The 17,735-nt window shown below is 35.1% G+C and overlaps 1 protein-coding gene across 10 annotated transcripts in view; it reads right to left on the reverse strand.

The window, feature by feature from the left end:
* LOC308187337 (uncharacterized protein) overlaps nt 1-17,735 on the reverse strand; it is a 424,496-nt gene that overhangs the window by 185,098 nt on the left and 221,663 nt on the right. For 7 of the 10 annotated variants that reach the window (XR_013944615.1, XR_013944616.1, XR_013944617.1 and 4 more), the window contains exons 3-4: nt 10,356-10,412; nt 7,880-7,988 (exon numbers count right to left, since the gene is read on the reverse strand). Coding sequence is in view for 7 of the 10 variants with exons in the window: in XM_080575375.1 (XP_080431501.1) it covers nt 7,880-7,988; nt 10,356-10,412 (166 nt within the window). In the remaining 3 variants the exon portion in view is untranslated. The other 3 variants (XM_080575372.1, XM_080575373.1, XM_080575376.1) reach the window with 3 other exon arrangements.

A 17,735-nucleotide genomic window follows, 5' to 3' on the forward strand; every position in this document is an offset into this window, starting at 1 on the left:
CATTTTATCAAACCATACTAGAAAAAATGTGATTTCACACATGTAACTCTGCTTCACAGATTTCCTTACTTAAAAATGAAAAGATTTATTTTATTTCCTCCAATGAGTTACTGTTTGTTTGCTTGTTTGTTTGTTTTCATATTATTTTTGGTTAATCTGAGCATTTGTCTACCTACCTAGTTTAAAGAATTCATAGTTGTGACATTGTCTCCTCCTCTAGCTAGATTTATAATTTTAATTTGTTTACAAATTGGTAGTTTGCATTAGAAGCAAATAAACAATTACAAAATTAAATAGCAACAGATGTCTTTCTAAACTATCGAGTTGTCAAAAAAATGTAAAATTGTGTATATAATTAAATGTCCACTTTTTACTGGCATAATCATCAGAACACATTCTATTTTCAAGCAGGTTGTTTTTCTTTTTTTTTTTTCTTTTTTTTTCTTTTTAAAAAAGAAATGTCTGGTGTAGAAATCAGGCTCTAAATCTCCAAATTCAGGATCTCTTCAAACGCATGAATATGCACAGGGTATGAAATACCCTTATTTTTCCTGTATTTCAGCACCGAGATGCTCTAGCAGCATGATCATATTGGTTTATCTTAACTGAACTTGTTTTCAATAAGGTGCACGCTGAAATATACTAACACTGCCCCAGTGAAAGAACTGACACTTCAAGATATGCCTACAATTCAGAATATTTATCATTTTGGAAATAAGACAATTAATCCATAAAATAAAAAAAAAAAAAGCCTGATATTTTGAGTCATCATGCTATGCAATTTTGATAAATTTGATATATGGTACAGTGATGTACATGTTGCTAAAACTAAGAGTCCCGCTCATTATCCAGTATACTGCAGTTATGGGGCAGCATGAAGGAGGAAGTCAGTATTGTTCTGGGTGAACACAATGAAAGGTATTCTTCCATGGAAAAATCACAATGCCAGAACACAAAATGCTTATATCTGGGGAACAGTAGCAGATTTGTCCAGGTTCGCTGCTAGCAAATTGGCTTATTTTTATATTTCCTTTCATGTAACATCTTAATTCCCTGGCACATGCACGGAATGAGGCATGAGGAAGCCTTCAGAGAGAATCACATAAATGGGTGATTGTACCAGGAAGTAAATTCCCAAGCTGGGTAAAGTGTGTAAACAATGAAAACTCTGAAGGAATAAATCATGCAGTTAAGATCATCTGTGACTTTAACATTTGTATTAAGATTGGAAGAAGCTTATTAGGAACAGAAAGTCGCACTACATCAGTCAACTAGTAAAAATAACATGGATGAGAACTTGTAACTGTCTGATAGATTCATAATTCCTCATACCAGACCATATCATTTTCAGAAGATTAACAGTATAAAATTTTGGAAAAATATGAATATTTCTTTTTTAAATACCTGCCACAAAGAAAACGTGCTGCCAATACTCTAGAACTTCAAGCCTTTAGGAAATGACCCAAGCTCCTGGACTGTATAAACACAAATTTCAACAACGGAAAAGCTAAGCTCAGGAGAATGTCTATACATAGAAGGGAAAACAAACAGACAAACAACAAACAAAATACTAAAACAACCAACCAAAGAGAGAATGAAAATAATGCAATGAAAAAATATTTACATATAACTAAGAACATTTATTTTCTGAGTTAATACGAATGCAAAAGTTGTTGGCTTAGATGCACTACTCTTAAAACATGCTTGGAAGAACAAAGATCATAAGCCATTCACAGCGACTGCTAGCCTGTTCTTATGTACTCATTTTAGCTGCTGGAAAGAACTGACTATATAGGAACAGAGTGCGTATAAAGTTTCCATTAATTCCATACCTCAAAGCTGAAAACAGTTTCATGTTATGCTTCTCCCTCTTCTTTCCTTTGAGTGGAAAGGCAAATTACAGTAGTTACACTGCTAGATCATTTTTGCTGGGCTGTCTGCATGAAACCTCTCAACGTACTAGAATACTAGAGTCCTTTTCTATCTTTCGCATTGCACTCCAAACAAGCCAAGTTCCCTTCTTAAAAGCTGCTATCATAGCAATACTCTGACCTCAGAAATCATATGAAAGAAACACTCAAAAAAACTGAATTGGCATCCTATACGTGGCATTCACTTTTACAGTTATCTAGCTATAACTTTGGAGCTGATGAAGTCACCCTGACTTCAGATTCCCATTCCTGTGAATGCTCCACCTCTTGTAAGCAATCATAAAACTTTAATGCTATGCATGAGAGTATTTGTGATGTAGACTGAATGTTGGTTTTGCATTTCAATTATGAACAGTTTTCAAACAAGATCCTTTTTTTAAAAAAAGCTAGCATACAAAAATCACAAAACAGGAAGACTTTTTTTAAAGTCAAACCACAGTTAAGCTGCTGAAAGTTAGCTCTTGTAGTGAATTCCCATCTAAACCCATGTTGACATATTAAAAATCAAATGCCACAATACCCCCTTAAAAAAATAATGCTTTATTCATTAATCTACATAAAAACAAGCAATGACTTTCAAAAAAAAAAAATCAGCAGCTTCAGTAGAAATTCTGTCAGTATTTCAGCTACCAGTAATGGTTATGATAGAGGAGGGGAAAAAAATTGAAAGATTCTGGCTGACCATGAAGCAATTTGATCTAATATAGAGGTGCTTGGGTACAACTGAAGAACAATTCCATTCATCCTGCTAATAGACTAGATTTTCATCCGTATCTGTGGTAAGGGCATGAAATAGATGAAAAAGTCTTATAAATGGTCATAGTCATGAACAGAGAATGAAGCAAAACAACTGTCTTCAGAGGGTTGAGGATTTTTGCAATAACGAAAAACTGGCAGCTGGACTTCTGCTATAAGAGACAAAAAGTTTTGTGTGAATAGGAAACAGAAGTCCTGAAGACAAAAAAATTGCTGAATACTGATTTAACAGAGATTGATCACTTCCTTTGTCGCCTAAGGCTGTCATCTACCTGCAGAACACTGATTACTTATCTAAGTGAGAATGTTTACCACATAAACCATTAATTCAACAACTGCCTTATAAAAACTGGGATCCAGTGTTCAGCTGTTCAGGTGTGTTTGGCAACTATTTATACCTGTCTCACATGAAATAAAAGGAGCCTGTATGGCTGTCTGGGTAATTTCTTACAATGTTTTTCAGAAAAATCCGTTTGTAGTTTTGTGGTGGTGGACATCTGAGAACATGTGAGGTATCCCACTGGTCCATAAGACAACGTGGTACCAGAACAAAATCCAAACTAACAAAGGAAAAATCCAGAGTGATCTGTGGATTTTAAGTGATACATTGATGAATGCTACACTGAGAGGGGAAACAGAACAGGAAATAAATAAGAACAAAGTGGAGTAATACACAACTGCACTATAGAAAAGAGAGTAGAGTAGAACATACTTATTTTGTTGAAAGGAAATTAAAGATGACTTATCCACAGTGAGTAAACAAGGTGCAGGAAGAGAAGATAAAGAGAAAATGAAAGTCCTGGTTGAGGAAACTGGAACACAGCAAAGTATTGGGAAAGGGAAGTGAGTAAAAAAGCAATAGTTGTGCAAGGAAAGAGATATTTTGATCTTCTCTCATTTCTTGAGACATTTATAAGTTCTATTGCATAATGGTACCCCATAAATATAAAGCACTGATTTAAAGGAAGATAATATTTCAGTACTAAACCTATTCATAATTGAGGTGAAAGAAGAGTGGCTTGGGCTATATTTTGATTGAGAGATAATAAACAACAACTTCAAACAAACCAACAAAATTTAATTTCATAGTATTTTTGCAACCCTGATTCAGCAAAGCTGGTAAGTAGGTATTTATTTTTTTTCTGAATCTCTCCATATTACATATATTATATAAGTTGTATACACTAGCACATGCTCAAGGAAGTTTGAATAGAATTTGACTTCTTAAATGATAGAGGCACTTCAAAAAACCTCTGATGTGTTTGATGTTTCTAGGTTTATAATGATGTTTATAAAAATTAGAGAAATTAGAGAAACCTTAGAAGCACAGTTATGAGAAAATGGAGTTGGCTTCACTTGGCCTGTACAACATGAACAGAAGTGCCAACTTTGCCTCCATTTACAAGGTATGACTATCCAATATTCATATACCAATAAAATATCATGTTTCCAATCCATGATTGCACTTAAGTCTTTGGAATCTTCAACATCTTCTGGAGCAACTATGCAATTTGACCTTTACCAGTAAACTGAAAAAAAAAACTGTATGTGCAGGAAAAAGAAGGAACGGAAGGTAAAGAGGAGGTACAACAAGCATATTGCAAATTTAGTCATTTGACAAAAATGACCCTGTGAAGTACTTGGATTAAATCAGTTTAGAAAAACGATCCAAAATCCACACCTACTTGTTGAATTCCAAAAGCCTGAATCTGCAACCAGATCTAGAGTATTACATAGCAGCCACTCTTAAAAATGACCACAATATCCAACAAGTGTCACAGAACACTGATGGCAACTTTCTCTATTCTGAGTAGTGCATAGAGTGTGAAAGTCCTCAAATTCTCAAGTAAAAAAATGTATTACAGAGAATTCCCAAACAACTTCTGGAAGGGTAAGAACATGTATCTGACACACTTGCCTCTTTTTAAAATTTATTCTGCTACATGTATTGCAGGATTTCATAAACGTAGGAACTGTGAAACTGAAATCACCATCTTTATAAACTGATTTGATATTACTACCAAAATAACTGTCTTGAAACAGTTATCTTACTGATTTTTAAATCTGATTTCTGAACAATTTCTCCCTGTTGGTCAACAAAACATGGGTTTGACATTGGTTTGGAGAATAATATAAAGTATTTTCCTTTTTCTCTTTTTTTTTTTTTTTTAAAGAAAATTGAAGGATTCTTACGCCTTGACACCATTTCATTCTTTGGAAACCAATTATTTCAGGCTGAAGCCATAGATGTGTTTAAATTGAAATATCACACCTAAGGATAAAGGGTATTAGGTAATTTTAGCAGCATAGATTTTTGTGTTGAGTGTATGTAATTTTCTAAACTGAAATTCTTTCAGACTTTACAGAAGTTCATTCATTTTCCAAATGCTTTGATAGATAAACTTATAGGAAAAATACTGAAAATCAAAAGCCTAACTTTCACAAGAATAAATTTGGGAAGGAGAGGGGGGCGGAGAGAGGTGTATCTTCCTTCATTCTTCACACCGTATTTGTGAATGATGCCGATACATTAAATACTTGACAAAGTAAAGGGAAGAGAGAAGAAAAGAGAGCAAGAAAGTGAAATCCAATGAAGCCCTAATGTTTAAAGGCCATAAATCAATTGCAGAAGATCATTGATTCTATATAGAACCCATCACATGCCTCTCCACATCTGCTGGACTGATTTAAGAGTTAGCTAACAGCTCAATATTTCCTCCTACCTACCAGCACACATTCTTAGGCTGTAAAAATTCTCAGCTTGCTTGAAGTCATTAGATCTGTCATGTTTAAAACCCACAGTAAACCCATCTATTAGTCTTCCATATAACAGTTGCAATAGGTGATATAGAGAAGCCATGTATGGAAAAATGGGCCAAAGGACACTAATTCCTCTGAGTTTGTGCACAGTATCGACGTGTTGAAGAAATCTGTACTGACTGGTCAAACTCTTATATGACTGTAGGTCCCACCCTTTTATTTTGAATACTAGCACTACCTCAGTTTGAATTTTAAGCCAATGAAGATCAGAGTAAAGAAAAAAATGTGATAAGCTGACAAGCCTTTAACACATTTTTAAAGAATTATTTGCTTCCAGAATTCACATTATACTCAGAATTGCTTGCCTCTTCCATTGCACTAGCTTATGGCTGGCTCAAGGTAAACGTGAGGGATTTAGAAATTGTTGGACTAGTGAACCTCAGGGAAGACATCCAGCCTCTCAGTTCTGGTCTGGTTAAAAGTCAGATGAGAAATTATGAGTCTGTGACAATCCCCAGTTTTTCAAAACTAACATTTTCCAAGTTCTTTACATAGTCATGAGTGTAGAACAGACTAACAATTACAATACAAGTCAAAATTATCCTACAGTTCATTTAGCAGGACAATCACACTACTAAGGCAGGCCTACAGGTACCTACTAAAGCATGAGGAGCCACGGTGTTGAATCTCTGATTAGACTAAAGTAACCAGGCATTTTACATGAACAACATATACAAGTGTTATTCAAAATTAAAAAGCGTGTGTAACCAGTTGTCCTCACTGTTCTGTAATGCTGTGGACATACCCAGGATGTGCAGTAGCATTAGAATAGATATTTGGCTTTCTTCTTACAGAAGAAAACAAAAGCAATAGCCTCTAAATACTCTAATTATAAAACAAATATTTTCTATAGTAAATAATCATATATTGTCAGAGATACTGAATAATATATTAATAGAATACATAGCACAAAAAGTGAATTTTGTGTATGCAAAAATATTTTGATAAATGGTAAACTGTAAATGAATCATGTCAAATATGTACAGTTACCTCCCTTGTTTATCTTCAGAGTCACACTGAACAAATTGTAACCTTGAACACAAAACTTGTGTCAGAGACGGCTTTCATGCATTTTTTCTATATTCCTCACAATACAAATAAAACCAGAATACATTTGCATTTCTTTTAGTCCTGACATGCTTCTGAAGTACACATACATTTGGGCAAAAAGAAAATGCAGAAAAAAATCCATTGGAAACACTGCTGAAAGAAATCCAGCTGAAGAGACTATGACATTTTGCTTAAAGAGAATCTTGGCTTTGACTTTTGAAGGTGGATTCAGAACAACCTGACTTTAGCCTTTCTAGAATAACATCTAGACTTACTGAAAATATCTTAGAGAAAAAAGCTGACCTATAATATTAATAGTTATTAGAATTTTCATTAGAAACCATCCTGAATAGAGTTAAATACCAGAGACACGAGCAATATTTGGCTTAGGTTCCTTACATCAAGGTTCATTTTATCTATTAGAACTGTTTTGTTGTCAGTTATGTTTAGGAGAGTAGCGAAAGAAAGCATTCTTTTACTGGCACAAGAGTTCTCCTGCTTTCTTTCCTTATAGCTTACATGTAAAGCACCTCATCTGCTGCTGCACATGTACTGAGTTAGACTGAGTGCTTGGCAGAACTTAGGCAAACTATTATGGCTGACGTAGGACAGAACAGGTTTCATTCCTTTAAAAGAATATAGATGTGTCTTGATTAATAGCAAGACATCTTTGGCATTGCTCAGTTATGCACATCAGTAATTGCAAACACCAAAATTCCCACAGGGAATATACACCAGAAATGGAAACAAATAGATGTATGTGCATTTATATGTTCATATAAATAATGAATCGATGTATATATTTCAAAGACAATACACTTGGCTTTTTATTAAAACATTTTCACTTTCCACCAGTATGTATTCTGCAAAGCCTTTAGTACTTTACTTTTTGTATTTTTAGAGCTTTTGCCATCAAAACAATTCCCCATAGCCTCCAAGCTCTGATGCAGATTAATTGTACTAATCAGTGTTTCAAAATGGACACGGGCTTAATTAGCAAATACCTTTACTTTTAAGTTTTTGCTCCCATATAGATACAACCTCTGGGTATTTCAGTGAAAGTGCTAAATGCCTCAGGTCCTTGATAGTCAGACAGTCCATCTCCTATTGTACAGCAGCATAAAGAATTTCACACTGCCAGCAGGCGCATCATTGTAAGTCACTACATTTTTTTAGAACCTTTTTCCTAAATGTTTTATGCATGTAATATTTGTGTATTGAAGGATGTTGCCCTGACAGCCCTACTGGATGAGATCCATTTTATTTGCAGAGCCATAGAGATTCAATTGTGGCTGTACTATCCCCTTAACCCATTATTGTACCTCACTCCAGGTGCCTTGAGGAAGTAGTTTTCTCCCTAAAATCTGGACAGCTGTTTTTCCTGAAATTGGCATCTGGACAACATGATCTTGTTCACTGTCCTTTGTGCTGCTGAAAAAGGAAGAAGAGAGGCTACTTTATTTTGAAGTGTGAACAATAAAGCTTATGGTTTCTGATAGGCTTTGTTAGTTACTATTATGTGCTTAATCATACCTAAAACAACCTCAGTAAATGATTGCATTATACAGACTCAGCATATGCACACTGGTGAAAGACCCCCTGGTCACTGAAAACTGATATTTTCCACAAAGCAGACAAGTGAAATGAAGGTATATATGCCACCAATATGAACATGAAATCAAGTTCATTGAAGGTATCACTGAGCTAACAGAGGCCAAAACCACACCAGTACATTCATGCTGTGGCATTTAATGTCTTATAGATATAGACATATATATGTGTGACTACAGTAGAGGCACCATGCAAGGTCTGTCTAAATGCATCAGGTAAATTCATCAACGGCCACAGAATGAAATTACACAGCAAGTGCTAGGAGAGCTGACATTTCATGAACTTAACTTGGAGTTTTGAGTTTAACACAGTATTTTGTCAAGCTTCTCTTTAGGAATAGCAGCTTTAATATCTTCCTCTGGTATTTTAGCCAGCAGAGATACTGACAAGCATCTTTAAGATAGCTCAGCATCCATTATTACAGCAGGTCATCTGTCATTAATTTCACCAAACTCTACCATATGGACTGAAATTTCACATGCTGGTGTCAGCTTCAGACTGTGGATTTTTAGAAAGTGTAATTAAAAACAGGTTGGCAGTTTCTCAGAAAAGAAAACAAGTCCTTTTGCTCATGTCAAACAATTCACTGTCTGCTCATTTTCCCCATAATTTAACTGGGAAGTTCAAGTATTTGCACACTGGAGAGATGGACCCTATAGATTGGACAACAGAAAGGAAGACTCTGGGTTGCACTGGGTCCATCTTTTCTGAAGCAGATCTCCCATTTGCACCCATATACTGTGCCTTGCATCACATCATGAACAAAGTACAGTAGTTAACAGGCTGGATTGATGATGAAGACTGATGTGCTTCAGAAATGCATCAAATATGCTCCAAATGGTAATGGATATTCAGTCCACAATCCTGACTAGAGTTGGTTTTACTTAACACTCCCAACATTTGAGCAACACAGTCATTAAGTTGAACTGCTCAACGTATCGGCCATCATTGGTCTGTGTTACTGATTATTATGCTACTTACCATCAAAGGTTTGCTTTTTGTATTCATAGGCTTTTTTTTCTGGGTAATCAATATAACCTGGTTTAGAACAGAGATTGAAAACAGAGCTACTACAAGACTGTAGCAAAGACAAGAGATAAGTAGAAACAAATAGAATCATAGAATGGTTTGGGTTGGAAGGGACCTTAAAGATCATCTAGTTCCAAAACCCCTGTCATGGGATGGGAGAATACTATTATGTGATTTTTCCTTTCAGCTCTGACAAGACAGTAACTTCATGAAGAGAACAGGAGGGTACCCTCTTCCCTACTGTCCATGACGGTGCTCAGAAGGCAGGAAAAAACCATCCTAACCGAAACACCCTTGTGTTAATTAGTCAAGCCCACCATGGCAAGAAAAGAGAAAGCATTCGTTGCTTTGGAATCCTACAGGAAGATAGATATCTCTTGAAAGAAGTTGCCTCTTTCAGAATGTCAAAACACAGCCAAATATTCAATAACAAAACAGCTGTTATTGCCAAAAGTGTAAAGCTTTGTTTTTATTTAAACGCATACTATTTTCTTTTGCCAAAATGGTATTTGCAGGATGTCTGCTGCATAAGCACCACAGGCTAAACTATGAGAGCTAACAAAAGGCAGAATTTAGTCAAAGCTATCCAGCCAGCTCACTAACAGAAGGATTTTGCCTAGTAAAGGGGGTCCTGGAAAAAGGAGGTTACCACTGAAAAGCTGTGCCCAGCATCAATACGAATTGGAAAAGTAAATTCAGGCTATGTAGGAAAATTTTATTCTGGCTTGTAATTTATCATTAAAAAAAAAAAATCAAATAGACACTTATGCATGTATCTTGTCCACAGAAAACCCCTTGCTGGCTTCTCACAAGCTTTTCTGGACTTTCTTGGATTCAATTGTTTTTGTTGTAAAATAATCCATTTCTCTGATAGCACCGTTCATGCTACTTTCACAGTGCTGCTTTTTTAATTTGCACCGTTGTAAAGACCTTTACAACATCCACCTTGTACAGAGCTTACACTGGAACTATCTAGATCTGTTATCCCCACCTTAACATTCCCAAGAAGTCCTCTTTTTTTTTTTTTCTTCCCCCCTACTTTCGCACCACAACAAAAGTCGATGAGATTATATTTTACTCCCATCGCCAGTCTCAGCAATTAGTTTATTTTTGTTTTTTTTTCTTTTAATAAGCAATTGAAAGATAGCATTTATTCACCTATTTCTTGGTAGGCTCCTTTTCTTTCTCCTCTCTCCATCTTGCATCAACTCACTCCTTAAATGAAGGAAAAAAAACAAAATACGCAAATTAAAATCACTCTGTGGGGAAAAATAAACACATGCCAGAAATCAATCACATTTTCACATCTGTCAAAAAAGTTGACAGGACTTTTAACACATTTATTCATTATGAAAGCAAACTAACTTTTACTACCCAAAAATAAGAAAAGGAAAAAACAACAGCAACAACAACAAAAATATAGTAGCTGTTTTGTCACCGTCAGGTTTTAGAAATTATGAAATGTTAAAAGCTTTGAGAAATGAGAGAGATATTTAGCAACAACAAAAAAAACCTGATCTATCTGAGAAAGTTTTTTTAATATGTGAAATTCAGAAAACTTGAAAGTGTTATTTATCACTCAAATTGGGGAAAAAAATGCAGAATCTAATTTCTAATTCTCTCCATCAAATCCTCTCCATAGAAACAATCAAAGAAATAATCATTGAAACAAATCTATTTGAGTACTACAGACAAAGCAGCTCTATCTCTGATTAGAGAGAAAAGACCAGATTTTTTCAATCATATCCATATACTAGTAAAACTTAGTCATTCAAATTAATGATTAGGTAGTACTTCTAAACATCAACCAGCTTAAAAATAAAGAAACATTCAACTTCTTCACATGTCATAGGCCTCTACTTTTTATGCTACTGCATATCTTAAAGAACAGCTGCAAGTTATCATCTCTGAGGTTAGTACAAATTGAAGCATCACATGATCTGGATTTACCTGAATGAATTGCATACAGGTGTGAACAATTAACCTGAGCACAAAAGGAACCTCATGATCCCTAGAACAAATAATGTCATATTTCAGCTTTTCCTCTACTCCTCTTTGTTTTTTTAACCAAGACTATTATGAATTTAAAAAATAAATAAAATTATATATCTGAGAATAGATTCACTTATACGAAGTTAGAAACATTGCTACACGTGTTTATCATAAAGAATCTAACTTAACTCCAAATTCTAATTGATTTTAAATGAAGTTCAAAATCTTGTATGACTGTGAAATTTTAACATTGAAAACTGACTTAAAAAGCAAGCCAAACATCTTCCATGGTACTCTCAAGAAATACATGTATTGTATATTATTTATATCATTCTATATATGATTAATTATAATATGTTATGAATTATGCTATGTTATGGTACATTTATGATACACTTGTGACATAATAACAACATACATTTTTCATATTTTAAGTAAACATACAGATTTATATACTGTATTATGTACTTCTATATTTTATATATCACACAAAAATACATATATATTATCACATGCATCACATATATAACTATATAATATAAAATCTGGTACTTTGTGGAAAAAGAAGATGGGCAGACACTTTATTTACTCTTAAGACATTCATGAAGTTTTCTAGTAGCAGTGGTTTTGTAGCTGTTTTGGTCTAATGTTACACATAAGAACAATTTTATAGGGACATATAATTTTTCTTAAAAGACTGCTTAATATATTAGGTAGAAAAGAAAAGACACAGAGAGAGAGATTATAGTTGCATTATTTTAGGACACTTTTTCCAGGTTAGGCATATAAGGAAAAAAAATCAAAATTTAAGCATTTACTCTAAATTTAACCTCATTATGCTGCTCAACCAAGATTTTTATGCCCTATAGGAAAAAAGACAGAAAATCATAATTTTTGGTATCCCAACACAGTTAGCCAGAGCTGGGATTTCTAAAATACATCATAAATTTAATAAGGAGAATATGATTTTTAATATTTGATAGAATTAAACATCTTAGCACAAAAGAGGTTTTCAATGTATTCTTTATCAAAACAAATTTGATAAATGAACTCAGAGGGAACTCATGAAGTAGGCTTTTCTTCTTAAATATCATTCTTAAAGAGTAATTATATATTACAAATAAAAGCCACATAATTGTAAAAAAAAATATAAAAAAAATGCAGTTTTTAAAAATATTAGAAGTTTTTAAGGTCTACTTCAGTTGATTAAAATTTAGCGATTCCCCATTATGTAGACAATGAACCTTCATCTCTTAGAACCCCAAATTCACTACCCATACGTAGAAAGTAGTAATTTCTGACAGAATTTAGATATCTAAGTTGAAAACCGCAATCAAGAAAATATCCACCTTGTTGTTACCTAAATATTGAGGCTAGAATATTCAGACAGGCACCTCAGCTTGATTTTTTAGTTCCTCAGGGACCTAAAGTCTTATAGAGGTATATCATTCTTGACCAAATCAAACAATTAGGTCAATACATAGCCTGTTATAGATCCCTAATTAGACTTTCTTCTATTTGGGATGTGTTTTAGAAGTACTGGGTAAAAAAATGAATCAGGTCTTGATAAAGCCACTGGAGTGGATCTTTTCCACATGCAACTGTCTTTATTACCAACACGAAATGATTTCCTTCTCGTGCTTTCGGTTCAGCTTCCTGAATCTGAGGGGAGAGAGAAAAAGGGGTAGAGGGGCTAATGTTGGTTGATTTTAAGTGAAAGATTGGAAAGCTCTAATAGAAAGGATAGAAGATGTGTCCTCTCTTGAGCTCCCAAATACCTTTTGTCGCTTTGCTAATGCTTTCTCTTCAGTCTATGCAATGAGATTTTGGGTTGCAGAGAATGAACCATGTTTTCCTCCTCTTGAAGGTACAAATCCAGCTCCATTTGTAAATGAAAGGATTTAGCACTTGTCTTCCAGGAGATTTGGGACATAAACCCTAACAGAAAGGAGCCTTGAAGAGGAAGAAATGTAAGAGAGGACTTTTTTTCAGTGTTTTCCATTGACTAGCTCATTGACTGGCTTTCTCTACTGTAAACTTAATCTGTGAATCATATACTGGCATCTAAGTCTTCACAAAGTCTCCACAGGAGCCATATTATTCAATGGCCCTCCATATATTTATTGCAACATGAGGTAAAAAATAAAATAAAGTTGCCTAAATATGTTGTGTGTGTTTTTTTTTTCTTTCCAGAACAGAAATTGGTCTATAGTTTTGTGTACTGCAAGAAACTTAAAAACAATAAAGTTAATGTAAAAATTTACTACTTCCTTTCTTCTACTTCTATTTTTGATTTGTACCAGGTGTATGCTCCTGGTACACCTGCTCTCTAGATTTCTTTCTCTTTTCTATTTAATTTTGATTTCTTGGTCTGCCTGTAGTTGTAGAACTAGTGTTATAACCTCAGCCAGTCTTATGATTGAAATACTTTCAGATAACCTAAGCTGTTCTTAACTACACACGAAGAAACTATCAATATTATGCACTCTTTGAGATGATTTGTCAGTTTGAGCATTGGAATCACAAACACGGATGATTGTAAGTGAAGCAAGTTCTCCATTGGATGATGGCAAGTTTGTGGAAGGTGTTAGTCCTGCTGCTGAATCTAATGGGCTGCAGAGGAAAGGAAATGAGAAATAGCTGCTGTGATAGGCATTACAGTTGTAGGCTCTACTGCTTTCCTCTTCATCCTTCATTTGTAGCTCATATTCCAATTCACCATTCTCAGAGCAGCTGCTGTTTTTATCCTGCTTTTTGATCTATATAACAACAATATATTGCCTAAGATTTTTGTCATTTTTACTATGGTCCTATTGCACCCAATTCCAGCTGGCCTACTTCTCCTTCCATTTAGCAGTCAGGCAGACATATTCCCTCTTTTGTAATCTTTTATTTGACAAACTTAATGAATTGCAGATCTTTCAAGCCGTTTCAAATGTCTTTGACATTTCTCTTGTAACATTTGACCTTGGAGTAGTGAATAGTTTTCATTTCTTCTAACAAAAACAGACTTTTGCATGTTGCAAAGATGGGTATAGCAAGCTGATTATTTGATTGTTTGGTTTAACCCTTTTTCTCGTAAGCAACAAAAATGGGAAGACAGTCTTTTCATACAACCTAAACCGTCAAAGTAAAGCAACAATATGTCAAAGTTACAGATAAAAAGAACAGAGAATCCCTAATCAAAGCCAATGGCTACACAGATCACCAGCAAATCCTTTCATCAGTAAAATGAAGTTAAGTGAATTCCACATTTAAATGACTACTCACAATGATCTTAGCAAATATATGTCAGGCTTTTTGTAGACAGCATGGCAAAAGAGACTTTTGAGGAGTTAGATGGCATTTATGAAGACAGTCTGCCACACTTCAGGGGCAATATGAGAAATGGTAGGAAAGCATTTGTTTGGAGATTTGGCAGAGAAACAATGGCAATTAGTATCAATTGGGGCGAAAATTGATTTCTCAACACTGGGAAACAAGTTTATTGGAAGAGAATAAGAACTCTCAAAGAGTCTTTGAGTCTTGAAAGTAAAATCAAAACACAGTATCTGACGTTAAAAAGGGGTAGCTAGTTGAGAGATGTAAAGGTTCTCACCAATTAATCCAATCAAAATGACAAGGCAGGAAAGCAATCCTTGCTGCAGAACTCAGAAGAAACATGAGGGAGGCAAAAGCATGTTTTCCAAGGTCAGAGAGAATATGATTACTAAATACTAAGATCATTTACATTAGTTTAGTGTATATTTCTGTCACTGTGTAAGCAGTGGCTGTTAGCTGAATTGTAAATTTGCTTTTATAACAGTGCGTGTAAACTCAGAGTTTGAAGTCAATGGAGAAAAAAAAATCCCCATCTTCTGTGCTTGGCTTCATTCCACTTGCATAACAGACACGGCTCTCTTCGCCTGTCACTGCGTACGCCTCCACACACTCATGCTTTAATACAAGTGCATTAAACTCTCAGAGCTGATGTACTGTAAAGTTATCTTTTGTTACTCACATGTCTACCCACTCCTCAGCTTTCTGTCTTCTTGGGTGGCTTGGACAAATAAGTCATTCTCTCAGCAATTAGGATCATGCAGTCTTTAGTTTTCATTGGTTGCTATTTTTCACTTATGCTCTAAAAAGGTATTAGCCTTTTTTTCCACAAGGGTAGTTTGGTTTATGTTTATGCATGAGTTTGTACATACCCACATATGCTGAGCTTAAAAAGTTAACTCACTAGTTGTTGCTTCCTAATTGAAGTATCTCTAAAATCATAATGCATCACAAAGCAGAAGATATCTTAAATAAATGTGCGTATATATATAGAAAAAAAAATAGAGGCAGAGAGGCAGGAGGACAATATCTCTCCTGGTTTAATAAATTATTGAAGAGTTCTTATTTTTTTCTGTAACACAAAGATTTGAAACTTCTAATACTTTTTCATAAGATTTGAGGAGATAAAGAAGTCTATTGCCCACCATATAATAGCCAAAAAGTAAAAAAGTTTACTGGTCATATGCAAGACCTCTATTCAGTCCTTTTCCTAACTCACTGGGAGCAAAGTCAGTGCTTACCCTTCATAAAAGTGGTAGCATTTTATGAAAACTACAAAAAATTATTTGGTCAAAGATTCCAACCCAAAACATTGAATTAGGAGGGGGAAAAAAGGTTTACAGCAATCCTGTGCAGACCAGGGATCCTACCTGAGCTTTATGAAATTGAGGTTTAGTTCCAGTTTTGAATCAGAATGAAGAATATCTTTTTTTTTTTTTTTCCATATCTTGTAAAAGTACATGCTAGTTAGGTTTCAGAATTAGTCCAGATTAATCAATATGTACAAAGTCTTCCAAATTATTCAGGTAGTTCTGTCCTCTTAGCTTGGGCAATATAATGCCCACCTGAACTTTCAAGGACCAAGTCACTATCCTAAGCACTTGCTCAATATCCCAATACATCTGTCTCTGCTTTTCTGCTGTTTTAAGCAAAAATTCCATCTTGAATGTGAGAAACCTGCACAACTCCCATTTCATCAGCACCAATATTCTTCCACAAAAGAAGCTTTGCATTCATTAAATGGCATTTTCCAATGAAAAGAATATTAAAAAAATAAAAAGCAATATGTTTTTAAGTAGTGTACTTCTAACTGAGAAAACAAAATGTGTTGTTGTAAGGTAGATCTGAATTTTGAAAAAACAGTTATTTGTATTTTTCTTGTTTACATAAAATTCACAATATTCATTCTTCAGTACTTTTGATGCATAGTAGCAGTTTTCATATTTCGTATATTAGAGGAATCTCTGGTAGCTTAATGCGTGTACTGTGAAACAAAGTCTATTGTGTCATCCTACAGTGTCTTTTAGTGGCACCTTTCTATACTACATATATAAAAAAAACCTTCATAAAATCTTTGGTAAATGAACTTTAATGAACCAAGTTTTGCATATCTATTCACAAGGAAAACATTTAGAGCTTAGACTGTAGGGTTTAGATTTGTAACAACACTTAGGAGGATTAATACATATAATTGCAATTTTCAGCCCCTATCTCCATATCAGTTATCAAGATCACTGACTAACTCCTGCCTGTGCCTAAAGACACATTATGTCCAATGATCCTTACAGTTTCAATTTTATAATTGCCTGAATATTAAAAAAAAAATATATGCTTTTGGCTCCATAGTGCCCTGGAGAGCTCCAGCAGAATGGCTGCTTTCCTGCTTTCCTCACCCACAATGCTCAAAGCCAGCAGTTGTTCTCAGAGCCTGCCCAAAAAATCGGTCCCTGTTCCAGGAACAGCCCTTATCTCCCTCCCCAGCCCAGTGCTTCTTACCCATTCTTTCTCTCCTTTTCTTTGGTATTTTATCTCTGAATTTAATCTCTGAATCTTTAAATTATTCTCTGGAAAGTGAAACAGTTTCAAGGAAAGGCTGTGGAAGCATACTCCGGCATGCCAGGCTTGTCAGCAACCCAGTGATTAGCACTGCCTTCTACATGGTAAGAGATTTAAGCATGCAAACATGCAGAAAAATGATAGAAAAGCATCCAGGCATCCCACTGGTATTAAGGATGAAGGGAAAGGGTTGGAAACAAACATCACGTATGCTGCTAGCCATGTTTCTGAACAAACGTGACAGCTGCCATGCTGTTTTGTGAGAGCCGTGCCCTCACCGCAGCGTGTTTTACATGCTCTGAGTACACCGACAGGAGTCGGTCCCTCAGGGGATCTGGTGCAGGAAATGCAGCCTTGCTGGTTCTCATGATACTTGTGTGCAAGACAGCAGTCTGTCTCAGCTGGGCATCTGAGCATTTGATTCCCTAGTCTCTGATACTTCTGAGATACTATCTTGGCATCTCATGCAATAGGAAAAGAGTAAGAGCTCACACTGCCTTGCAGGTTGAAGCATGAAACATTTAACTTCCACTTTGGAGTCTCTCAGTCCAGACACACAAAAAGCGCCTTGATAAGTTAAATGCAGAAACTAAGAACATGGATTTAATACGACTAAAGACTGCGTGACAGACAAGTCCCCTGGAAGACGCTAAGAGCTGTGATGCTGCATAG

This window comes from Anser brachyrhynchus (assembly GCF_964034855.1).
Source record: "Anser brachyrhynchus genome assembly, chromosome: 1".
NCBI classification, from domain to species: domain Eukaryota; kingdom Metazoa; phylum Chordata; class Aves; order Anseriformes; family Anatidae; genus Anser; species Anser brachyrhynchus.